We start from the raw sequence: 26,510 nt of genomic DNA on the forward strand, positions 1-26,510 counted from the left end.
CAGCCAAACGCATCTCCAGTGACAGCAGAAATTCATCATCTGGGGTGTCCACCAGCAGCGAACGAACCAAAGCCAGTAAGTCTTCCGCTGCGTGTCGACGCCGCCGACAAATAGAGGCATGATGGATCCCATACTGCCGAGCAACCCGCTGCACATTAGAGTGCAGTCGTTCAAAGGACGCCGAGCCCTCAGAGGCAAAGTCCAATAAAAACCTCTCAATCAATTGCTGCATATAGCCCTGAAAGATTGGATGCTTCAAATAAGACGAGTTGAAACGTAAAGGGAGTCTATCTAGCAACTGCATAAAAGGTACAATGGGTTGTGCAAGTATCTCAAGCTGGAGAGGGAAATGGTCCGACAAGGCATATTGTTGCAAGACTTTCATTTCCAGCATCTCAGGAAGAAAATCATCATCCTGCATGATATACATTCGGTCCAACCGCGACCATGTAGTTGCATATTGTGCGGAATGAAAAGTAAACCCTGTAGAAGAAGGGTGGAGCCAAGACCATAGATCTTGCTTAAGTACCTCAAGAGCAAAGGCATTCCACACCCGACTTTCCGGAGCATCCATCACCGAATGCCCTGAAGTGGACTGAGAAGAGTCAACACACGTATTGAGATCCCCCATCAAAAAACCCCTTCTGCGAAGTGGCATGGAGCTCTGCAAAGTCTTCCAAAGATCCGGTCGGGATGAAGGGTCATTCGGAGCATAGAGGCCCAGCAACCATAAGATCTCTCCTTCAAATAAAACTTCGATTACCACAAAGCGGCCCTGTACATCATTTTTAATAAGAACAGGCTGGTATTTCTCATGGACAATCATAAGCACGCCCGAATAGTGCATAGCATGTGTCCCTGCATAAAACAAGCGAAACCCATGGCAATCCACAACTTTTCCTGCTTCACCGTGACTCTTGTGCTCAACCGCACACAAGACATCCCACTAATTCTCATGCAAGACAGTCCACATGGCATGTTGCTTATGGCGAGAACAAATGCCTCGCACATTCCACGTGGCTATCTTCATATATTTTCAAAAAGAAAATCAGGAACGAGGTACCGCTTGCCTCGATTGAACCTTTTCTGCTAGAATGTCAAGGACACCTTCATCCAGAAAATCAGTTAATACTGCAAAAGAATTCTGACGGCCCGCTTTAGAGGTAGATGGAATATCCACTGCCTTGGGAGTGGAACGGGGATAATGACGATCCCAGGGTGTAATCACATTACCTCTAGTATCAAACGCCAACTTAGCAAGTGGGCCCTTTGGACCGTCTGTATATAGTTTCCTCGTATACTGATTACGGGGAGCAGAAGGAACCATAGTACGTGCAGCATGCTGTGAAGAGAACATTTCTTTCCTGTGCATATACGTGCGCACGGAATCCTGTGGAACATTAGGCCCAGAATCCCCCAAGCCAGCATCCAACTTTGTACCTTTTTTGGGACGTGCCTCTAGACAGTCATTGTTACGAGAATCCAAAACTAGGACCTATTGTTTACCTTTATCCAAAACATTAGATGGCTGGTTGGCCTCTTGTGATGGAGCATCAAGTACCATGTCATCCATAGGCAGCACAACCTGCGCATCATCTGAAGATGGTTGCCTCTCTGGGCATTCGGCCATAAAATGCCCCAATTTTCCACACGAAAAGCAGTGTCCTACAAAGTTGCCCCATTTCAAGTGAAAGTGCAAAGGATGCATGCCAGAGCAATTAAGGCAAAGCCACGCAGGCCTTTTCCTGGCAGTGTCCCATAACATACACAAACGATTGCGATTCATGGCCCTTAGGCTTGGGGGAACCAGCACCGTTCCCACAATGGCCATGGCATCCTTTAACAATGGCCAATAAATAGCCGGACAATTTTCCACTTTAATCCACACCGGGCATTCACGTTGAAGCAGGCGCTGAAAGTCTGCCATAGGGCACCATGGCACAACGTGGACCAAACGGCGATCAAAGAACAATGGCAATTTGGACAAGAGCTCAGCCCGATGCTTCTCCGATTTTAGCAGCACCTCATAGAAGCCTCCGGGCCCAACAAAGATCTCCTCAACACACTCCCCTTGTACCAAATGGTGCAACCACTGGCGAATATGGGAAAGCATTGGGATCCTGCCAGTGAAGAAGAGTATAACCGCACGGTCATAAAAAACCGAAAAAGAGCGCAAGACAGTTTTGGGGTCCACCGTGGCTTCCAAAACTTCTTCAGTTCCCGAGTCAGAAAAAGCTTCATGATTATGCTGGACATAATCGCCAAGCAGAGTATTGGCAAACTCCAGCAAATGCTCCCAATCAATCTCCTACAAATACACAGATTCAGAGGCAACCTGCGCATAGGAACGTTCCTGATGACCCATTGTCTCGTCGGAAGTATGCTTGGACCGTCTGGTCGATAAAAGCCATATCCAGCCCAGCCATGCTTCTGTCCTCTCTCTCTGTCTCTCAGTCTCTTGCTCTCTCACTGGCTCGCACTCTCTTAGCGGTGTAATCCCAAGGCAGATCGACTGCTGGATGCAGAGCAGGACAGCAACACAAAACCAGAGCAAACGGAATAGCAGACGTGCAGGAGCAGAAATGAGATTAGAGCCACCATCTGACTTGCCTGCAGGTTGTGGACTCTCACTCACTCTTTCTCTCTCTCTATGGGTACTTACAGGTCGACGTGCAGAAGCAGAGACCCGCGATGACGTGGTTTGAAGGCCGACGTGCAGAAGCAGGGATCCACGATGACGTGGTTTGAAGGATGACGTACAGAAGCAGGGACCCGTGATGACGTGGTTCACTCGCCCTCTCGCTGTGTGGCTGCCTCAGCCTGCGTCCAGAAGCGGGGCAGAATAGCGCAGGCTCAGGCCCGATCGTACCAACACGCGAGGTCAGGTCGCTGCAACAGAAGGGTCACGACAGGTCGCCGTCACGCTGACGCAGGGCAGGCGAGCACAGGCGAAGCAGGCGTTCAGTCTTCAAGTGTCAACGGGGCAGTTTAACAGGGCACTGCACGCTGACGCAGGGCAAGCGACCACAGGCAGATCAGGCAGGCAGTCGTCAAGCGACCACAGGCGGGCACAGGCGGATCAGGCGGGCACTGGCGACCACAGGCGGATCAGGCGGAGGCGTCAACGGTGCAGTCTAACAGGGCGCGCAGGACTAGGCGACGGCGGCAGGGGCGGTGATCCACAGGTCAAACGGGCGACGGTAGGGATAGGCGCACAGGCGATGACATAGCGGCACGCTTCTCTGTCTCACACACACCAATATAACTCTCTTTTTTTTTCGTAAAAGGTAATTGTATTAATTACGAAAAAAGGTACAAGATCACATGATTACATAATTACAAGAGACACAAGGGCCCTAGGCCAACGTGTGGGAAATCCCCATACTAATGCACTAAAAAGGTTACACCAATCATGGCAACGACCCAGAGGTAATTGCCATATGCCAGGGATGCAAATCCTCCCGAGGGAGCAAGTCGGAGTGTCGAATGAGATCTACCTGCCAATGCAAGAGCCCTTTAAGCTTGGCAATATGTCCCGGTACATTAGAGGCCGAATTAAAGAGAAAAGCATTGCGCGTTGTCCAAATGTGCCAGCATCCCCAGTATCTGAAAAAGTGAAATAAGATCTGCATATGTAACTGTGGCGGTGTGGGGTACTTTGGGCGCACAAAAACCCAATCGAAAGGAGTTAGTGAGGACCCCACCACCGCGCGCCAGATTTGCGACAAGAGTAACCAGATATTCTTGGCGAGCGGGCAAGAAAGAAAACGATGTCGGGCCGATTCCGCAGTAGTGGTACAAAAGAAACAATTGCCATTCGAGATTCGACGCTTGGAAAGGGCCGAGGCAAGAGGAAGACCACCAATCATTACCCGCCAAAGAAAGACTTTGCATTTGAAAGGTGCCTTATTCCGCCAGCCCTCCATCAGCGTCGCCTGCCACCATGACATCGATTTCCGCAGTCCCCAAACAGTATTAGCTTTCACACCCAGCCAATGGTGATCTTCAATGAGAAGATGATACACCTGATTAGTAAAGGCCTTTTCCAGACTCAACCGGCCTGCAAGGTCCCAGTCCTGCCAAGGACGATCCACAGCCAGGGCAGGAAAGGGTTGCCTACCCTGAAGCTCCAACAAAAGCTTTTCCCATAAACCACGGTATCCGCGCGGGATCCTGAAGAGTCTCCTAGCAGTCCGAAACGATGCGAGGACATTGCGAGTGGCAAGGGTAGCATCCGCAATCGACGTCACACCTAAACGGGCCATGCGGTTAAATCTCGGTCTGAGCTGATGTTTGTCTTCCCATGAAAGTAATCTGGATACTGCCAACAATTCCAGCTGAAAGGAGTTAGTCTGCAAGCGGTCCCCTACTGGATGCCAACGGGCCTTTTGGAGCACCACTTTCCAGGAGCCGACCAAGTGCAGTAACAAAGAAGAAGAGGGACTGGAAAATCGAGAGTCAGCATTAAGGACATGCCACCAGGAGGCCCGAAGCCGTGTGTTACCATGGCGTAGCCCGCTGTCCTCAAGAAAATAACGGGCTATGATGGTCCACGGGTGATGATCCACACACATGGCACAAAAAAGGGACCAACGAAGAGCCAACATATGAGTTTCTGCATCCAAAATAGCGCCACCACCCATGCGTTTAGGGGTGCATGTATGTGACCATGAAATCCATGAAATGCCTGCCTGCAGGGAATCCTTCTTCCATAGCAATGGGATGAGTGAGAGCCTTCAAAGTAGTAGGCGTCCACGGCAGCAATGGTAGGAAATAAGTTAACATTGGTAGCATAATTGTCTGAGCCACTTTAAGGCGCACATGAAAAGGCCACGCTTGCGACTTCCAATACATAAACTTCGCCGCCAGTTTTTGTGAAATCCACTCCAGTAGGTCCTTTGGCCGTACATCCACTCCCAACGGGTATCCAAGATGCCTGACAATGGATCCACGGGAAACCACCTGGCCCTGCCAGCCTAATGACTGTAAATCAGGCTCCGTGCAACTGAGAATGGCCGACTTAAAGGCATTGATGCGAAGACCAGAGGCCTGACCAAAGAGCGTCCAAACATCTAATGCCTTTCGAATGTTATCCCTGTCTGCCCGCAAAATCATAAAGGTGTCATCAGCCAAAGATTGGCTAATGAAGTGCTGCCCCAAAGGAAGAGACAATCCTACCAACTGAGCAGAAGCCGCCATTGAGGATAACATTGAAAGGACCGGGTGAGTCGCCAGGGCAAAGAAAAGAGGACTCAAAGGGCAACCCTGTCTGACTGAGCGTGCAAGGACAAATGGCTCTGTAACCCCACCATTGAGCATAACTCTTGAAGAAGCCGTAGCACTAATGGTGTAGATCAATCGGGACATCCGGGTACCAAAGCCCATAGCAGACATGAGATCTGCAATGAAAGACCAGTCCACATAGTCAAACGCCTTTTCCAAGTCCAATTGAATCAATACCACTTCCTGACTGGAGTGCCGCGCATAGTCAATAGCCATTTGCACATTCAAGATATTATGCAGAATGTTGCAGCCCTTGATGAAACCGTATTGGAGAGGATGCACAATAGCTGGAAGGTGCTTGTGAAGCCGATTCGCTAGCACTTTGGAGAAGATTTTATACATCGAGCCCATCAAAGACATTGGTCTCCAATGTTGCAGCTTTGACGGCGAAGGGACCTTGGGAATCAGTTTGATAAGGCCTTGTTTCCATGAGAAAGGCATGACCCCTGTTTCCCAAACCTGCTGGCACATGACCGCCAATGGCTTCACCAACTGCGTGGCCGAGTTCTCAAAGAATTCATTAGTGAGACCATCCCAACCAGGACTTTTATCCTTCGGCAGGTGCAACAAAACATCCATAACCTCCTCCTCGCAAATATCCGCCTCCAAAGTGGCTTGCATATCAAGTGGAACCTGCTGGCGGACGAGATGATAGAAGACCGAGCGGGCATGCGTAACCTGGCTAGAAGACGAGGGAGAAGAACCAAGAAGTTCCATAAAATAATTTCTGCACATAGTGACAATGGTCTGCGGATCAGTGACCATGCGACCTTCCGAATCCTGGAGTCGAGTCATATTTTCGCGAGCCGGAGAAGCATGCAAGGCACGAAAGAACTTATGAGACTGCCAGGCACTATCTTGCAATGTGTCAGTCAAGTTATGCAGCTTGGCCTGCTGATAAGATTTCAACTGAAAGACTTGAATAAGATGGGCCAAACGCCTTTCCAGTGACAGCAGAAAATCATCATCTGGGGAATCCACGAGCAAGGAACGGACCAAAGCCAGTAAGTCCTCTGCTGCATGTCGACGTCGCCGGCAAAGAGAGGCATGATGAATCCCATACTGGCGAGCAATCCGCTGCACATTAGAGAGCAGCCGGGCAAATGCAGCCAGGCCGTCAGAGGCGAAGTCCAATAAGAACCTCTCAATCAATTGCTGCATATAGCCCTGAAAAATGGGATGCTTTAAATAAGAGGAGTTGAAACGTAAAGGAAGCCTATCCAGCAACTGCATAAAAGGTGCAATAGATTGTGCCCGCATCTCAAGTTGGAGCGGGAAATGGTCCGACAACGCATATTGCTGCAAGACCGTCATTTCCAGCATCTTGGGCAAAAAATCATCCCCTTGCATGATATACATTCGGTCCAACCGCGACCAAGTAGTTGCATATTGTGCGGAATGAAAAGTAAAGCCTGAAAAAGAAGGGTGAAGCCACGACCAAAGATCTTGCTTAAGCACGCGCAAAGCAAAAGAATTCCACACCCGGCTTTCCGGCGTATCCATTACCGAATGTCCTGAAGTGGACTGAGAAGAGTCAACACACATATTGAAATCTCCCATCAAAAACCCCCTTCGGCCAAGTGACATGGAGCCCTGCAAAGTCGACCAAAGATCCCGTCGGGATGCGGGATCATTCGGAGCATAGAGGCCCAGCAACCATAAAATCTCTTCTTCAAATAAGACTTCGATGACCAGAAAGCGGCCCTGCACATCATTTTTGACAAGAACAGGCTGGTATTTCTCATGGACAATCATCAGCACGCCTGAATAGTGCGTAGCATGTGTCCCTGCATAAAACAGACGGAAGCCATAACAATCCACAATTTTCCCTGCCTCAGCGTGACTTTTGTGCTCAACTGCACACAATACATCCCACTGGTTCTCATGCAAGACAGTCCACATGGCATGTTGCTTATGGCGAGAGCAAATGCCTCGCACATTCCACGTGGCTATCTTCATATATCTTCAAACAAGGGAGTCAGGAACGAGGCACCTGTTGCCTCGCTTTCACCTTTTCCGCGAGAGCATCTAGGACGCCCTCATCCAAAAAATCAGCCAAGACTGCAAACGAATTCTGGCGACCTGCTTTAGAGGTAGAAGGAACATCCACTGCCTTGGGAGTGGGGCGGGGATAACGCCGATCCCAGGGTGTAATCACATTACCGTTTGTATCAAACGCCAGCTTAGCAGGTGGGCCCTTGGGGCCGTCTGTATAGGCTTTCCTTGTAGACTGATTACGGGGGCCAGACGGGGCCATAGTACGCGCAGCCGGCTGTGAAGTGAACAGTTCTTTCCTGCGCATATACGTGCGCACGGAATCCTGTGAAGTATTAGGCCCAGGATCCGCCAGGCCGGCATCCAACTTTTTACCTTTTTTTTTACGTGCCTCAATCCAATCAATGCTACGAGAATCCAAACCCAGGACCTGCTGTTTGCCTTTATCCACGACATTTGGTGGCTGAAGGGCCTCCTGTGTCGGAGCATCCAGCACCATGTCATCCTTAGGCAGCACAACCTGCGCATCCTCGGAAGACGGTTGCCTTTCAGGGCATTCGGCCATGAAATGCCCCAATTTACCACATGAAAAGCAGTGGCCTGCAAAGTTGCCCCATTTTAAGCGAAAATGCAAAGGATGCATGCCAGAACAATTGAGGCGAAGCCACGCAGGCCTTTTCCTGGCTGTGTCCCATAACATGCATAAACGATTTCGATTCATAGCCCTGAGGCTTGGGGGCACCAGCACTGTTCCCACAACGGCCATTGCATCCTTCAACAATGGCCAATAAACCGCCGGACAATTTTCCACTTCCACCCATACCGGGCATTCTCGTTGAAGCAGACGCTGGAAATCGCCCATAGGGCGCCAGGGTACAACATGGACCAAGCGGCGATCAAAGAATAATGGCAGCTTGGACGGAGCTCAGCTCGATGTGTTTCCGATTTCAACAGCACCTCATAAAAGCCATGAGGTCCAAGGAAGATCTCCTCAACACACTCCCCTTGCAATAAATGGTGCATCCACTGGCGAATATGTGAAAGCACAGGGATCCTGCCAGTGAAGAAAAGTATAACCGCACGTCATAAAACACGGAGAAGGACCGCAAGACTGATTTCGTGTCCACCGTGGCTTCCAGCACATCATCAGTGCCCGCGTCAGAAAAAGTTTCATTGTTGTGCTAGACATAATCGCCAAGCAGAGTATTGGCAAAGTCCAGCAAATGCTCCCAGTCAATCTCCTGCGAATCCACCGGATCAGAGGCAACCTGCGCATAGGAACGTTCCTGAGGACCCATTGGCTCGTCAGAAGTATGCTTGGAGCGTTTGCCCGCAGGCGGCAGTTCAGAACCCGGAGGCATCTCCTCTGTGTAGGGCATCATATCCTCCGGCTCCTCTGTATCGGAATCAGGGCCAAGGGCTGCCACCGTCCCGTCTAGAAAATCCATATCCAGGCCAGCCATACGGCTTCCTGAGCACTGCCCGCGGACGAAAAGCAGGGGACCACAGGCGAACAGGCGTGCACTCGTTCGGGCGTCGCTCTCTCTCTCTCTCTCTCTCCCTCTGTGTACAGATCAGGGGGTGCACCACTCGGCTGCAGCAACAGGACTACAACGGAGAACCGGGTAGACACACGCAGATGACCCGGGGTGTCGGGTAACACGAGAAACACGGGGGAGGCGTAAATGTGGCTGTGGCAGCCCTGCACGCTGACACAGAGAAGTCTACCACAGGCGGAGCATATGTCAGGCAGGGCGGACGACAAGCGGGGCAGGCGTCAGTCAGGGCGGACGTCAGGCGGGGCAGGCGTCAGGCAGGGCGGTAGTCAGGCAGGGCAGACGTCAGGCGGGGCAGCATTCGACAGGAGGGGCAGACGCCAGACGTCGATGCAGGCGAAGTCGCAGCAGGCGTGCAGCGAGCAGGCACGAGGCGCAGACGGCGGTGGCAGCTGCGACAGGCGTGGCCACGCGAGGGACTGACGGGCGCAGCAACGGCACGCTCTGACGGGGTCGCGGCTGCACAGGGTGAACGACGCGCGCTAGGTCAGGCGGGATGAAGGCCCGCCATCGCTCCTCGCTCACGACTTCTCTCTCTCTCTCTCTCTCTCTCTCTCTCTCTCTCTCTCTCTCTCTCTCTCTCTCTCTCTCTCTCTCTCTCTCTCTCTCTCTCTCTCTCTCTCTCTCTCTCTCTCTCTCTCTCTCTCTCTCTCACACCAATATAACTCTCTCTCTCTCTCTCTCTCTCTCTCTCTCTCTCTCTCTCTCTCTCTCTCTCTCTCTCTCTCTCTCTCTCTCTTTTTCGTAAATCTCTCTCTCTCTCTCTCTCTCTCTCTCTCTCTCTCTCTCTCTCTCTCTCTCTCTCTCCTTTTTTTTCCCCGTAAAAGGTAATTGTATTAATTACGAAAAAGGTACAAGTTTGCATAATTACAAGATACACAATGGCTCTACCCCATCGTGTGTACATGCTGACTTTCTACAAGAACCAGACAACCAAAGAGTTACAAAGTCATGGCAAAGACAGAGGAAATTGCCATATGCCAAGGACGTAAGTCCTCCCGAGGGAGCATGTCAAAGTGCCGGAGAAGATCTATCTGCCAATACAAGAGAACTTTAAGCCGAGCAATATGCCGCAGAACATCATAGGCGGAATCAAAAAGAAAAGCATTCCGAATGGTCCAGTTATGCCAACAGCACCAATATTGAAGAAAGTGAAACGGGATCTTCATGTGTGGCTGTGTTGATGCAGGATATTTGGGCCGCGCAAAAACCCAATCAAACGAGCGTAGCGAGAGGCCAACCACCACTCGCCAAACGGCTGACAGGAATGATCAGATTTTTTGAGTGAGGGGGCAAGAAATAAAACGATGACGGGCGGATTCCACAGTGGTGGTGCAAAAGAAACAGTTGTCCTTGGAGATTCGACGCTTGGAAAGAGCTGAAGCGAGCGGAAGACCACCAATCATCACCCTCCAAAGAAAGACCTTATATTTGAAGGGTGTCTTGTTCAACCAGCCCTCCATCACAATTACCCTCCACCATGACCGGATTTTATGCAATCCCCATAGAGTATTAGCTTTAGTAACCAGCCATTGATGATCTTTAATCAGAAGATGGTACACCCGGTTAGCTGAAGCCTTTTCTAAATTCAGCCGGCCTGCAAAGTCCCAGTCCTGCCAAGGACGATCTGTAGCAAGGGCAGGAAAGGGTTGTCTACTCTGGAGCACCCTCAAAAGTTGTTCCCATAAATACCTGTATCCACGAGGGATCCTGAAAAGCAAGGGTGGCATCCGCTACCGAAGTTAAGCCCAAACGTGCCATGCGGTTGAATTTTGGTCGAAGCTCATGTTTACCTTCCCACGAAATTAACCGCGAGACTACCAACAATTCCAGTTGAAAAGAATTAGTAGCTAAGCGATCCTCCGTTGGATGCCACTGAGCCTTCCGGAGGACCAGTCGCCAGGAACACACCAAATGGGCAAGCAGAGATGAAGAAGAACTGGAGAACCGCAAATCTGCATTAAGAACATGCCACCAAGAACTCCGGATTTGAGTATTGCCATGCAGAAGCCCGTGATCCTCAAGAAAATAACGGGCTATAACGACCCATGGATGATGCTCCGAGCTGGCGCGAAAAAGAGACCAACGGAGTGCCAACATATAAGTTTGGGCATCTAAAATAGCCCCTCCACCCATGCGTTTGGGGGTGCACTCATGCAACCAAGAAATCCAGGAAATGCCTGCATGCAAAGAATCCTTCTTCCATAACATGAAACGAAGTGTAGTAGTAGTCCAGGGCAGCAAGGGCAAGAAATATGTGAGCATTGGCAACATAATTGTCTGGGCTACTTTGAGGCGAACATGGAAGGGCCAGGCCTGAGACTTCCAATACAGAAACTTAGCCGCAAGTTTTTGTGAAATCCACTGTAGTAACTGCTTTGGGGGAACATCAACACCCAAAGGGTACGCAAGATGCCTGACAATGGAGCCACGGGGAACAACCATTCCCTGCCAGTCCAATGACTGCAAATCCGACTCCGTGCAGCTGAGAATGGCTGATTTCAAAGCATTGATGCGAAGACCGGAAGCCAGACCAAAGAGAGCCCAAACATCTAAAGCTTTGCGAAGGTTATCCTTGTCCCCATGTAGAATCATAAAGCTGTCGTCAGCCAAGGATTGACTAATGAAGTGCTGTCCAGAGGGAAGCGACAATCCAGCCAACTGAGTAGAAGCTGCCATGTGAGATAACATCGAAAGAACTGGATGAGTCGCAAGGGCAAAGAAGAGAGGACTCAAAGGGCACCCTTGTCTGACTGAGTGGGCAAGGACAATTGGCTTGGTAACGCCTCCATTCAGCATAACTCGCGAAGACGCTGCAGCACTGATAGTGTAGATCAGACGAGACATCCGAGCACCAAAGCCCATAGAAGACATGAGTTCTACAATGAAAGACCAATCCAGATAATCAAAAGCCTTTTCTAGGTCCAGTTGAACCAATACGACCTCCTGATTAAAATGCCTTGCATAATCAATCGCCAGTTGCGCATTCAATACATTGTGCAAAATGTTTCTGCCCTTAATGAAACCATATTGGAGAGGATGCACAATGGCAGGAAGATGCTTATGGAGCCGGTTCGCCATTACTTTGGAAAAGATTTTATACATAGAACCCATCAAAGAAATTGGGCGCCACTATTTCAACATAGACGGCGAAGGAACTTTTGGAAGCAGTTTTATAAGACCTTTCCATGAGGAAGGCATGATCCCCGTTTCCCACACCTGCTGAAACAAAGCCGTCAATGGTTTCACGAGCTGGGTGGCAAAAATCTCAAAGAACTCATTGGTGAGACCATCCCAGCGAGGACTTTTATCCTTGGGCAAGTGTAACAGAACATCCATAACCTCCGCCTCACAAATATCTGCCTCCAGAATAGATTGCATATCCTGCGGAACCTGATTGCAGACCAGATCATAAAAGACTGAACGAGCATGAACCATTTGGCCTGAAGGAGCAGAAGTGGAACCAAGAAGGTCGAGGAAATAATTCTGACACATATTCACAATAGTCTGCGGATCAAGGATCATTTGACCATCTGCATCCTGGAGTCTAGTCATATTCTCTCGAGCAGGAGAGACATGGAGAGCTCGAAAGAACTTATGAGTCTGACAAGCACTATCTTGCAAAGTCTCCGTCAGATGTTGCAATTTGACCTGCTGATAAGATTTCAACTGAGACTCTTTAATAAGATAAGCCAGGCGCATTGCCAGAGACAGCAGAAATACATCATCTGGAGTGTCCACCAGCAAAGAACGAACCAAAGCCAGCAGGTCCTCCGCTGCTTGTCGACGCCGCCGACAAAGAGAGGCATGATGGATTCCATACTGCCGAGCAACCCGCTGCACATTAGAGAGCAATCTTTCAAACGAAGCAGTGCCCTGGGAGGAGAAGTCCGATAAGAATCTATCAATCAATTGCTGTATATAGCCCTGAAAGATTGCATGCTTCAAATAAGAGGAGTTGAAACGCAAAGCGAGTCTATCCAGAAATTGCTTGAAAGGTGCAATGGGTTGTGCAAGGAGCTCAAGCTGGAGAGGGAAATGGTCCGACAAGGCATATTGTTGCAACACTTTCATTTCGAGCATCTCAGGAAGGAAATCATCATTCTGCATGACATATATGCGGTCTAACCGCGACCATGTTGTCGCATACTGGGCAGAATGGAAAGTAAACCCTGTAGAAGAAGGATGCAGCCACGACCAGAGATCTTGCTTAAGAACGGCAAGAGCCAACTCCTGCCACATACGACTTTCTGGCGCATCCATTACCGAATGCTCTGATGTGGACTGTGACGGATCCACACACATATTGAAATCCCCCATCAAAAAACCCTGTCTGCCAAGGGACAAGGAAGTCTGCAAAGTATGCCAAAGCTCCCGGCGAGATAAAGGATCATTGGGAGCATAGAGGCCAAGTAACCATAAGATCTCTCCTTCGAATAAAACTTCAATCACCGTAAAGCGACCATGTACATCATTCTTAATAAGAACCGGCTGGTATTTTTCATGCACAATCATAAGCACCCCAGAATACTGCCTGGCATGTGTCCCTGCATAGAACAAACGAAAGCCATAGCAATCCACAACTTTTCCTGCTTCACCGTGACTCTTGTGCTCAACAGCACACAAGACATCCCACTGATTCTCATGCAATATAGTCCACATGGCATGTTGCTTGTGGCGCGAACAAATTCCTCGCACATTCCACGTGGCTATCTTCATGTGTATTCAAAAGAAAATTAGGTACGAGGCACAGCTTGCCTCGATTTGACCTTTTCTGCGAGAATGTCCAGGACTCCCTCATCCAAAAAATCAGCTAAGACGGCAAAAGAGTTCTGACGACCAGATTTGGAGGTAGATGGCATATCCGTTGTCTTGGGGATGGAACGAGGATAATGACAATCCCATGGGGTAATGGCGTTACCTCTATTATCAAAAAGCCAGCTTAGCAGGTGGACTCGTCGGACCATCCGAATACACTCTCCTAGGTGGCTGTTGACGGGGAGCAGAGGAAACCATAGCAGGAGTAGAGTGCTCTGAAGACAACATTTCTTTCCTGCGCATATAGATGCGGATGGAATCTGCTGAGGCAGTAGACACAGAATCCACCAGCCAGCAACAGGCCTGTTGCCTTTTTTCGCGCGTACATCTACCCAGTCATTACCACAGGAATCCAAACCCGAGACCTGTTGTTTACCTTTATCCAAAACTTTAGGTGGCTGGGTGTCATCCTGCGACGTAGCATCACACACCATGTCTTCGATGGGCAGCGCAACCTGCTCGGCATCTGAAGTGTGATGCTTCTCTGGGCATTCCGCCATAAAATGCCCCAATTTTCCACACGAAAAGCAATGGCCTGCAAAGTTGCCCCATTTCAAACGAAAATGTAAAGGATATATACCAGAGCAATTAATACGTAACCAAGCAGGCCTTTTCCTAGAATTGTCCCATAGCATGCACAGACGGTTGCGATTCATGGCCCGTAGGCTGGGGGGGACCAGAATAGTGCCCACAGCGGCCATGGCGTCCTTCAACAGTGGCCAATAAACAACCGAGCAGTTTTCCACTTCAACCCACACAGGGCATTCACGTTGCAGCAGGCGCTGAAAATCTGCCATTGGGCGCCATGGCACAACATGGACCAAACGGCGATCAATGAACAATGGCAGTTTAGACAGGAGAGCAGCATGGTGCGTCTCAGATTTCAACAGCACCTCAAAAAAACCTCGGGGCCCAACAAAAATCTCTTCAACACATTCCCCTTGTAGCAGGCTGTGCAGCCATTGGCGAATACGGGAAAGCAGTGGGATCCGACCAGTGAAGAAGAGGATCACAGCACGTTCATAAAACACTGAAAAGGAGCGCAAAACATGTTTCGGGTCCACAGTGGCTTCCAGAACATCTTCCGTTGCAGAGTCAGAAAAGACTTCCTGATTCTGCTGAACATAATCGCCAAGCTAGCAATATGTCCCTGAACATTAGAGGCTGAATCAAAAAGAAAAGCATTCCGAATGGTCCAATTGTGCCAACAGCCCCAGTATCTGAGAAAGTGAAACAAGATCTTCATATGCGACTGAGCCGGTGTGGGGTATTTGGGCCGCACAAAAACCCAATCAAAAGAGCTTAGCGAGAAACCAACCACTGCTCGCCAAACTGCTGACAAGAGTGACCAGATTTTCTTAGTGAGAGAGCAAGAAATAAATCAATGACGGGCCGATTCCACACTGGTGGTGCAAAAGAAACAATTGCCGTTGGAGATTCGACGCTTGGAAAGGACTGAAGCAAGAGGAAGACCACCAATCATCACCCTCCAAAGAAAGACCTTGCATTTGAAAGGTGTCTTGTTCAACCAGCCCTCCATCACAGTTACCTTCCACCATGACTGAGATTTACGCAATCCCCATACAGTATTAGCTTTAGTAACCAACCATTGATGATCTTTAATCAAAAGATGATACACCTGGTTAGCTGAGGCCTTTTCCAAATTCAACTGGCCTACAAGGGCCCAGTCCTGCCAAGGAAGAACTGAAGCAAGGGCAGGAAAGGGTTGTCTACTCTGGAGCACCATCAAAAGCTGTCCCCATAAATCACGGTATCCACGAGGGATCCTGAAAAGCCTCCTGGCTGTACGAAACGATATCAACACATTGCGACTGGCAAGGGTGGCATCTGCAACTGAAGTCAAGCCCAAACGTGCCATGTGGTTAAATTTTGGTCTGAGGTCATGTTTGCATTCCCAAGAAAGTAATCGCGAGGCTGCCAACAATTCCAGTTGAAAAGAGTTAGTAGCTAAGCGGTCCTCCGCTGGATGCCATTGAGCCTTCTGGAGAACCAATTTCCAGGAACATACCAAATGAGCAAGCAGGGAGGATGAAGGACTAGAAAACCGAGAGTCTGCATTAAGAACATGCCACCAGGAGCTCCGAATTTGGGTATTACCATGCACAAGCCTGTGCTCCTCAAGAAAATAACGGGCTATAAAGACCCACGGGTGATGATCCAAGCACATGGCACGAAAAAGAGACCAACGGAGTGCCAGCATATAAGTTTCGGCATCCAAAATAGCCCCGCCACCCATGCGTTTGGGGGTACATGCATGCAACCAAGAAATCCATGAAATGCCTGCATGCAAGGAATCCTTCTTCCATAACATGAAACGAATGTACTGAGTAAGAGCATTCAATGTAGTAGTAGTCCAAGGCAGCAATGGCAAGAAATATGTGAGCATTGGCAACATAATTGTCTGAGCTACTTTGAGGTGAACATGGAAGGGCCAAGCCTGTGACTTTAGCTGCCAGTTTCTGTGAAATCCACTCTAGTAGGTGCTTTGGCCGAACATCAACACCCAAAGGGTACCCAAGATACCTGACAATGGAACCACGGGGAACAACCATTCCCTGCAAGTCCAATGACTGCAAATCTGACTCCGTGCAACTGAGAATGGCTGATTTCAAAGCATTGATATGAAGACTAGAAGCATGACCAAAGAGAGTCCAAACATCTAATGCTTTGCAAAGATTATCATGTCTTCTCTCTGCAATCTCTGCAGCCTTGTGAAGAGTAGGGAAATCAGCAGAGTCTAGGGAGTCATCTTAAGTCATATCCTCATTTTTTCTCCCTCCCTTCCTCTGTGGGGTGGCCTGGATCTCTGAAACCAACTCCTCTCTCCCCTTGAGGGGAAACCCCCCTATAAGTACCAAGGACATGTGAAATAGCATATTGGAATCAGCTACAATGTTGGCAACTAGTAGTTGGGGTATGTCTAGCACTACCATAGGTGACTAAGGGGGAGGGTAAATGGCTGAAGTATCTGTCATGAATAGAATAGTCTAGGAGAGGGGGTTGAATGCCACCACTAGAGTACGCAGCACACCTACTACTTTATCTCTATAAGCAGCAGAATTGGTCCCTGACAACTCTCTACTGTCTCTCTGGCTGTTGTACCTGTCCTCATTGTCTCCTCTGTTCTGTGGCTTGTCACCTCTGCCACTCTTGTCCTAGTCTCTGTCTTTGTCTTCTGTGTTGGTACCTTATCTCCTTTGCCACTGTCTCTCACTCATGAAGTGTGACAAAGGAGGCTGGGCAAGGATGAACAACCTGTCTTCCCTGATGCATCCTGGGGCAATGTTTTGCAAGGTGACCTAGGCCATCATTCCACAGGAAAAACACTGCCTTAGAAGGCAAATGTAGTATACAGTCTGAAGCACATACCTCCCCCCCCCCCCCCCCCCCCCCCAAACGATGACCTGAGGATCTTGTCTTCCAAACATCATCCACAATATGCGAATAGGGTTTGACTACTCTGGACAATATTTTCACTCTGTGAGGTTATGTAGTGGATCCCCCCAGTGGTCAGGAGATAGGTGTCTGGGTTTCAGAAAGGCATGCAACAGACCCAAATAGGAGTCACTTGAGGGGAAACATGGCTCATCTGGGCTTTCTAGAGCAATGGATTAGTCAGCCAGTGGATCAATATTATCAGCCTTGTACTGGTAAGCCACTTTATGGTAGAGTGATATTAGGGATCAAAAGGAAGAGGAATTTTGATTGTATAGGTCAATCAAAGCCCTTTAACCCCATGCCTGTTTTTGTCCTGGCAGAGCACTGTCTTACCTCCTCCAATCTAGAACCACGTATCTTCATGGCCTGAGACTTCCATTTTGGCATGAGACAGTTGTTGGACTAGGCATATGGAGATACATTGCCCTATATGTCAAGAATGTAATAAAAGTCCTATATTATGTTTAAGATGGGTTCTCTTTTTGGGGGGAGCTAATAAAGGTTGTCAATGTGGTTTGATGTCTAAAAATGACCTCTGTCACATTTATTTATAAGATACAGCCATTTGATCACTTTCCTTGAGGTCTTTACACATGACTTTCATGCACAAGGTTTGCTGCCATTGAATCGTGTGTTCAAAATAATCGGTGCCATGACAAAAGGGATGTCTTGACCTACATCAGCATATGTGATCTTTACAGTCCTAGCAATTTGTTTCCATTTTAAGAGGAAAGAGGCTAGCTGGTGTTTTTCTTTCCTGCATTCATTTTGGCCCTGCCTCCTCAATGAGTGAATAATGTTGAGTATTCTCACATACCCATATATTAGATACCTAGCTATCTACTGTGTGATTTCTTCATAGAGTAATATGATGTTGACAGATCTCTTAGAAGGATTATGCATTTCTCTCTTTTTTGAAGTAAATGGCATCCTTTTCTGGAGGACACAGATGGAGGCAGCAATCAAGCATTACCTTGAAGCAGGCTGTGCTTCTAAAGCTATTGAGGCAGCAATAGCATCGCATGAATGGAACAAAGCTGTTCAAATTATGGCTAATCAAGACTTCAAGGTCAGTCAAATGATATTTCATGTTTGATGTATATAAACAAAAGCTGACCTGACAGCTCTCCTTTGTGAAGGTTGTGAAACCTTTCTATATCAAGTTAGCTCAGCACTTTGAGAAAACAAAGCAGTTTCAAGAAGCTGAAGCATTATACAGAAATGCAAATTTACTGAGTGAAGCCATGAGAATGTACTTAAAAGCAAATAAGTTGGAATCTGCAGAGAAGGTACACTTACATATTAGTAGGTCAAGCATATCATTTGCTCTGTATCAGTAGTTCCCAAGTAAAGTGCTAGGCTATCCATTAATCTCCAGGTTGCATCTCAATTATTGTCTGTGGAGGAAGCAATATCCATTTACCTGCATCAAGCAAGGGACTATGAGGCTTCTAGACATTTCAAGGATGCAGAAAAACTTTATATTGAAGCTGGAAAACCAGAGCTTGCTGTGAACATGTATAAAAAAGAAGGAATGTTTGACGACATGATTCAGCTGGTTGCAAAATATAAGAAGGTTTTATGTCTCTTTCTATTGGGATGTGTCGTTAGAAAGTGTCGCTGTCGTCTCAGGTTTTGCAAAGTAATTGCTGTTTCTGATGATGCTTTGCTATCATAATTATACAGGAAGGCCTTAAAGAAACCCATACAGACCTTGCTAATCTTCTTAGAAACAAAGGTTTAAGCTTTTTCTACCTCACCATGACAAGAAAAAATTATCGTGCTTTATTCATTTGGTTATTCTTATGCTTGATTATACTGTCTAGACACCATATTCTCAGCTTGTAAAACTTCCACTGGCTTCTAGTAATAGAAACATACTATCAGGGTGGTAAACTAAACAGAATATGTAATTTACATTTTTCTCTTGTTTATCTGAAACAGGACTATTAAGAGATGCAGAATATCATTACTTGGAGGTGCACGATTGGAAAAGTGCTATGAAGGTTTGAGTTTTATTTATTTTTTTCATTTTTTCTGGTGAACACATCAGACAAGGTAAGGCTTTAGGTTTGGTCATCACTCTTCTGGTGCTGAAAAAACATGCCTTATGGTCAAGTTTTATTTTTCCAAAAAAAATAGCATCTCACAAGTATATACAATTTCCAACTCTTCATGCATAACATCTATCTCTGAATCACCACCAGAATTAGGCATCTCAACAAGAGCAATGTCTATCAAACTGGAATCAAATTTTCCTAGAATGAAGTCTAGCCATTTACAAATCAGTGGATACCACACTAATAGACTCATAGAGTCTTTACACAAGGGCTAATATAGATAGAGATATGCCTCTTCCACACACAAATCTTCTTCCTCTACTGAAGCAAGCATATTTGCTTCTAGCACCAAGGGCTTACTCAAGAACCTCCATATTTGGGACCTATGCAATGGCTTGCCTAGACAAAGCATGGCTGCCACAACCTGGGACAGACTCAAAACCACTCACCACTGAAATTGCAACCCCTCTGTCTGTTGTTGCCACCCTTCTCAGCTGCCACAACATGTGGATAGGCTCAAAATGTCATGCTGGAGTTCCTCTGCCTTCTGCAGTACTCTCTTGTTGCTCCAAAAACTTCTGGGCAGCTCCCATTTTGTTGCACTAAGTGGCCACTCCAAAAACAACTCAACAAAATTTGAACTGAACAGATGCCAATTACAAAACTCGCACCTTCAATCTTTGCCAAGAAATGTAAATCACACCATTCGCACGAGTCACCTTAATCAAATCACTCAAAAGCCATGCTAGTCACATTGGTCTACAGACCACACAAGTCAGCAAGTCATAATACATCTTCTAGAAATTTTGGACTAGCTGCACATGGGTTTAAGAAAAACTTGAGTTTTCTTTTTCAGAGAAATGAAAGATTGTACTAAGAAATCCCCTTAGGACAAAGTATCCCAAGGCAGAGTACAAAACAGCCTTGCAAGGGACTTTCAAAAAAAAAAAATACAACAAAGGAGAAGTCTATTATAAGGCCTAAGTGAATAACCACTGTGAGGTCCATAGTGCCAGATCATGTGTGGCTGACAATGAAAGAAGTGCCAGAATCCCAGGTGCTGAGAAAAGCATCTCTCCTCATGTTCATAGTCTCCGAATCACCCTGTATCCTCTCCATCATAGAGAATAAGGGTGATACATAGGATGATAACAGAGAATAGACAGAGAAACATGGGGCACTTCAGGTCAATCATCCTGAACAACACAAGAATTCAACAGTTAGCTCGCAGTTCAATCTCACACAAACAATCAAAAAAGCACAGATACCAACCCAAACAGTGAAGTGAGTAGTGAGGGATCACAACCACAGGCGACAGTGTAATCAGCCTTTGCAAAGCAGTCCCAGCCCTCCACCACAGGTGTAGCGGCAAAAACACAAGGTGCAGCCATCAATAACAGCAGAAAACAGGTTTCATGATTCAGGAATGATGTCGTCCAGCTGTAGAAGAAGCTCCACAGCAGAAAATGCAGGTTACGTCAGCTCAGATTAGCAGCCAAACAGGTCACCCAGCATGAAGCAGGTTGGGAAGCAGCAAATGCAAAGATTGCAGACATGTAATCAGTGTAAATACAGCAGCAACAGCAGTCATTTTTTATACCATGTGAGAATGCACAAATGAACGGAAGTGAGAAAAGACAAATCATGAAAATAGTGAAGAACAAGAACTCAAAAGCAAACGATGAATGGGCAATAGGATCCATAAATGAAAGCATCAGATGTACAGTACAGTGCTACAGAAATACCAACATGTGTGATGACCAGCAGTGCATTCAGTCTCCCTCTCTCCAGGTGGATGTAATCCAATACAACAATACTAAGTGAGTGGAGAGGGGCATATAAATAGGCCATAGCATCAGACAGAAGACAAGAAGTTGCCATCCTCATCTTGATGAGGTCCCTCTAGGCTCCTCTGTTTGCCGCATACTACCGCTCTATCTCTGAGGTCAAGAGGCTTACCAGATGTCCATGCTCTCAACAACTAGAGCATTGTCTCAGCATGCTATGTGCTTTACTTACTGAACCATCTCTCCTCCATGGAATGGTGGGAATGGTGATGGATGGAAGCAACAAATCCTCCACATATCAGGGGTACTTTCACTGTCACTGACTGGTACAAGAGGGTGCCCTCATCTATTGGGTCTAAGTAGGACCTCTCCCACTCCATCAGTCATCCAATAATACTATCAATCTCTAGGATGAAAGGGGTTAAGTGCTCATATAGGCAAGGAAAGAAGGTTATGATAGTGATGCCATCTTGGAGTCTAGAATAATCCTTGTTGTGAACCCACATGTCGAACAAAGAAAATGCTGTACGAATGTCTAAGGGAATATCCAAAGGCCTCTTGCACTTGTCAAGAACCTCTTCCCCTTCAGGGTAACTGAGAGAAGTTTAGGTCATGTGTAGCGGTCAGTACATGGGCGGTACATGGGCAGTGACTAGATACATCTAGTGTGAGATGCTTAATCTACCTGCTGCGAGCATTGAAGAATGGTCCAGATTTGTTCAAGGGGTTTAGGAATCTCACTGATCAGTGCACATGGGACCCCACAATGCAAGAAGATCCTACTATGTGAGCTGGGCTAGGTGAAATATCGCTAAGAGTAGTTGGCTGCAGACACAAGCAAGAGGTTTATCTCAAGACTTGTGTAAGCTTGTTGAATGACCGAAAGTAAGGTCTCTAAATTTAACTTTAGGTCCTATGATGCATTCATGCTAAAGAAAATGAAAAGGAAAGGCTACAAATCAGAACAAAGAAAGAGGTAGAGAGGTGGAGAGGGCTGAAAACACTGAAAAGGCAGGCAAGAAGAGTTGGCAGTCGTGAGTAAATAACAAACGCTGGTGATAATTTAGGTCAAAAATACCCATCTTGTTCATTGTATGTCCTAAATGATATGCCAACCAGAATAACTTGTATGTCAGCTGAAAGCAGTTAGCTCTAAAAGTTTCGTAAGAAGGTCAATGCATGCTAAGTGAAATGGATATTAGAAACAAAAAGATGGTAAGAACTGGCACGTTCGACTGCATAGCCTTTTTAAGATCAAACTACCATAGAAGAGAAGACAGCAATGTCAATGTGAGAGGGTAAGGATCGAAGCTCTCACTTGAGAGTGCATAGTTGACATTGGAGAGTGAGGATACAGTACGACTCCCAATGCAATTACAAAGAGTGTAATGAAAGTACAACCCTTAAACCTTAGGGTTGTTAATGTGTGTTTACACCCGAAAGGAGTAAAACACGATAAGTGACCGAATTGTGTAACATAGGCACATAAAATAGAAGATAATGTAACTGGGGGGAAAAACCTCTCATAAGGAGAGTAAAAGGTGCCCCTGTGTCCTACTACAAATCATCGACACTCTTCTATGAGTGTAGGCATAAGTCAACCCCAACAAACCCCCCTGGAGTGAAAAGTGATCAGCGTACAAGGATCATCCACCAAAGGAAATCTAATTTAAAGCATTGCGAAATGCTTCAAATTTATCGCAAGGAAGAGCTTTGATGAAGATGACTGCCACATTGCTGGTGGTAGGACAGTAGACAAGACTAATATCTCTTGTATGTAGCCTCTCTCTGACAAAGTGATAGTCGATCTCTGTGTTTCGTGTGTGCATGAAACATTGGGTTCCGCGCCACTGCAATGGCACTCCAATTGTCAGTAAACAAAGGAATAGACTCCTTGACAAATACATCAAGATCAGCCAACAAACATCTTAGCCATACACATTCAACTATGGTAGTGAAAGTTGCCTTGTATTCAGCTTCACAAGATGATGTGGCAACAGTGGCTTGTTTTTTGCGAAGCCAAGAAATGCAAGATGAGCCAAGAAAGAAACAATTTCCACTCGTAGAATGACATGAATCCAAATCAACAGTCCAATTTGAATCATTGCAAGCATGTAGTTGCAATGGTCCCCCCTTGGCATAAAGTAGTCCAAGAGTCCAAGTACCCTATAAATAACGAAAAACACGCTTCACAACTTGTCAATGTGACATGTGGACTGTGCATATATCTGCTCAAGGCTGAAACTGCAAACTAAATATCTGGCCTTGTGTTTGCATAAATAAATGAGACATCCAGTTGTTGGAGCATATGTATGGATGTCAAACCAATCACTGTCATCATGCAAAGACAGTTTGAGTCCAATCTCCATCAGTGTGCTAACTAGCTTGCAATCCTGTAAGCCAAACCTCTCAAGGAGTCTATCAATATATTTGGACTGTGACAATACAATGCCTCTAGCATCATGAATGAACTAAATGCCCAATGCAAATGTCCCAAATCTAACATTTCAAGAGTTTGCTGCAAATTTTTCTTGAATGCTGAAAGGTGATCTGTATGTGTCCCTGTGAGCAGAAGATCATCTACATAAAGACATATAACCAGCAAGGTTCCCCCCTCTTTGCATACATAAAGAGTAGACTGTGATGGGTTGTTAATGAACCCTTGGCTGAGTAAAAAGGCATCAATTTTTGCATACCAAGCTCATGGAGCTTGCTTCAAACCATACAAAGCCTTTTTCAGCTTGTATACCAAGTGTTTGGATCCCTCAACTGCAAAACCAATGGGCTGTTGTACATACACTTCTTCTTGAAGTTCCCCATGTAAAAATGCAATTTTAATATCAAGTTGGTGCACAGTTTTAATATCAACCATGTAAAAATGCAGCTTTAATATCAACCATGATGGGTAGCCAAAGCAATCATACACCAAATGGTGGTCATAGGGGATGTAGGAGCAAACGTCTCCTCATAATCAGTGCCCTTACTTTTGCGCATAGCCTTTCGTCACAAGCCTAGTTTTATACTTATCAATGAATCCATCCGCTTTTCTTTTCAGCTTATAGACCCACTTTGTGCCAATGGCAAGCAGGAGAGATGGGAGCAGGAGGGGGAAGGCGGCACACTGGTTGCAATGTAGACCACCAAGGATGAGAGAGAAAGATGGTGGGAGAGAGGGATGGGTAGGCTGCAGTTGGAAAAGGGGCACACAGTGTGCAAGCTGATGGGAGGCGAGGAGGCATAAGAGAGAGGAGAGGAGGAAGAGGAGGGCAGTGTGCAGGCAGGCAACATGTGGCAAGGCCAGGCACTCAAAAAGTTGACCTAATACTAGATTCAAGTCAGTACTAAGTCCCTCATATCTCCTGCTGCTTACAATAACAAGCAAGCATTTGTAGCTGGAATTAGATATCTCAAGTCACTAGTTGACTATTTCAATTGTCATGTAATAATAAGCTTGAAAACTTTTATCTGAGATCAGTAGTTGACTACTTCAATTGTCATAACTAAAATTTGAAGCTGGAAGTCTCAAGTGATTTTATTATCTTCTTACACTTGTGGGGCTTAATCCTTCTGGAAATTTTCAAATAGATATCCTTTCTTCTTTACTGAGTTTGGCAGATGTATACAACTTCTGGCATGTGGGAAGATGCCTTGCGTGTTGCTAAATCATGTAGTGGTCCTCATGCAACCACACAAGTTAGTAGATCTTAATTCAGCACCACACAGCTTTTTGCTTGTACATCTAAGTGCAAACTTACCACAATTGTTCCCATGTGCTCTGAATTCAATTCTAATTTTTGAACTTGGACTGAAGGTGGCTTATGCATGGGCAAGTACATTGGATCAAGTTGATGGGGCAGAATTACTGACAAAACTGGGCCTTCTTGACCAAGCAATAGATTATGCTATCAATATTGGTGATTTTGACCATGCATTTGGATTTTGCTGTGCAGCTTCAAAGGACAAGCTTTCAGAGGTTGACCATCTTTTCATAACCACCTAGCTTGACCAGTAACATGTAACTCTCAACAGAGGTGTTAAATCAATAGATGAAAAACATTAACATACTATTTCAGACAAGACTATCAGAATATTAGAGATGCATGTTCTTCATAAGAAACAAGCTTGCAAACACTGGCTTAAGCTGGATCTCAATAGCAGGGCATCTGATGTTGCCTGATTCTTAGTGAAGATCACCTTGAAAGGCGAGAGGAAGAAAATGTAGACCTAAAGGAGGAGAGAAGAGAGGAAACATTATGAAAGTTGGAGTGGCTTGTTCTGTTGCCACTTTCAAATAACAGTTGCATTTCTTATGGAACATGTGGACAGGAAAACGCTATCTCATAGTTACCAAGAATGGGGAATGGGAACAGGACCCCCCCGGAACAAGGGGAACGCTTAGGATTGGGGAACGGGAATGGGGGGAACAGCATATATATATATATATATAAATAATTCAGTCAACACATTGGAAATGCCCCAAATTTGGGGCAATGCTTGATCTGAAATACCCCGAAATTGGGGACATTGCAGCCAAGTCCGATGCCCCGCATCTTTGCTGAAAAAGCCCCAAATTTTGGGCAATCCTTTTGAGGACATTGCAGCCAATTCCATGCCCCAAATCCTTGCTCAAAAAGCCCCAAATTTGGGGCAATGCTTGATCTGAAATGCCCTAAAATTGGGGACATTGCAACCAAGACCAATGCCCCAAATCCTTGCTGAAAAAGTGCCCCAAATTTGGGGCAATCCATGATCTGAAATGCCCCAAATTTGGGGACAGTGCAGTCTGATTCCAGGGAACGGCCGTTCCAAACAGGGAACGCCTGCTGGAACGGCCCCGAACGGGGTTGGAACGGGCAGGAACGGGGCTGGGAACGGGCAAGAACGTTCCATGAGTGTTTCTCAGGTAGACGCATGCCGGAACACGTTAATCCGTTCCTACAGCCCGGAACGGGCGTTCCCTGTTTCTATGCGCTATCTTCATTTACAGCTTGAAACTCAAATAACAATTTCAACAATGGGTTCAAAATGTAGCTACTTTAGCATAGAAATTCCTTGAAGTAAATCCTTGTGTTCTGATGCTAAGTCTAATTCTTGAACTCAGACTGAAGGTGGCTTTCATAGGCAAGTACATTGGATTAAGTCGATGAAGCAGAATGACTGAAACTGGGCCTTCTTGACCAAGCAATAGATCACACTGTCAATATGGGTAATTTTGACCATGCATTTGTATTTTTCCATGCAGCTTCAAAGCACAAGTTTTTAGAGGTTGACCTCCTTTTTCCTAATCACCTAGCTTGACCAGCAAAATGTAAACTCTCAACAGAGGTGTCAAACCAAACAATAAAAAAGATTAGCATACCAGTTCAAACAAAGCTGTCAAAATAAGAGAGAGTATGTTCTTCATAAGAAACAAGCTTGCGAAGACTGCCTTAAGCTGGACCTCAATAGCATCGCATCTGATATTGCCTGATTCTTTTAGTGAAGATCACCTTGAAAACAGAGGGGAAGAAAATGTAAACCCAAAGGAAGAGACAAGAGAGGCAACATGAGGA

At 46.5% G+C, this 26,510-nt stretch overlaps 1 protein-coding gene across 1 annotated transcript in view; it reads left to right on the forward strand.

Moving 5' to 3' along the window:
• Positions 1–26,510, forward strand: part of LOC148019832 (intraflagellar transport protein 172-like) — a 324,662-nt gene that overhangs the window by 223,309 nt on the left and 74,843 nt on the right. The window contains exons 24-30 of the mRNA XM_087700018.1: positions 18,061–18,180; positions 18,251–18,400; positions 18,490–18,687; positions 18,798–18,849; positions 19,056–19,117; positions 24,574–24,651; positions 24,770–24,931. Coding sequence (XP_087556144.1) covers positions 18,061–18,180; positions 18,251–18,400; positions 18,490–18,687; positions 18,798–18,849; positions 19,056–19,117; positions 24,574–24,651; positions 24,770–24,931 — 822 coding nt within the window. The remainder of the gene's footprint in view (positions 1–18,060; positions 18,181–18,250; positions 18,401–18,489; positions 18,688–18,797; positions 18,850–19,055; positions 19,118–24,573; positions 24,652–24,769; positions 24,932–26,510) is intronic.

The sequence above is a fragment of the Lygodium microphyllum genome, chromosome 19 (genome assembly GCF_053477565.2).
Source record: "Lygodium microphyllum isolate KBCC chromosome 19, Lygodium_microphyllum_v1.1.10, whole genome shotgun sequence".
Taxonomy (NCBI): Eukaryota; Viridiplantae; Streptophyta; class Polypodiopsida; order Schizaeales; family Lygodiaceae; genus Lygodium; species Lygodium microphyllum.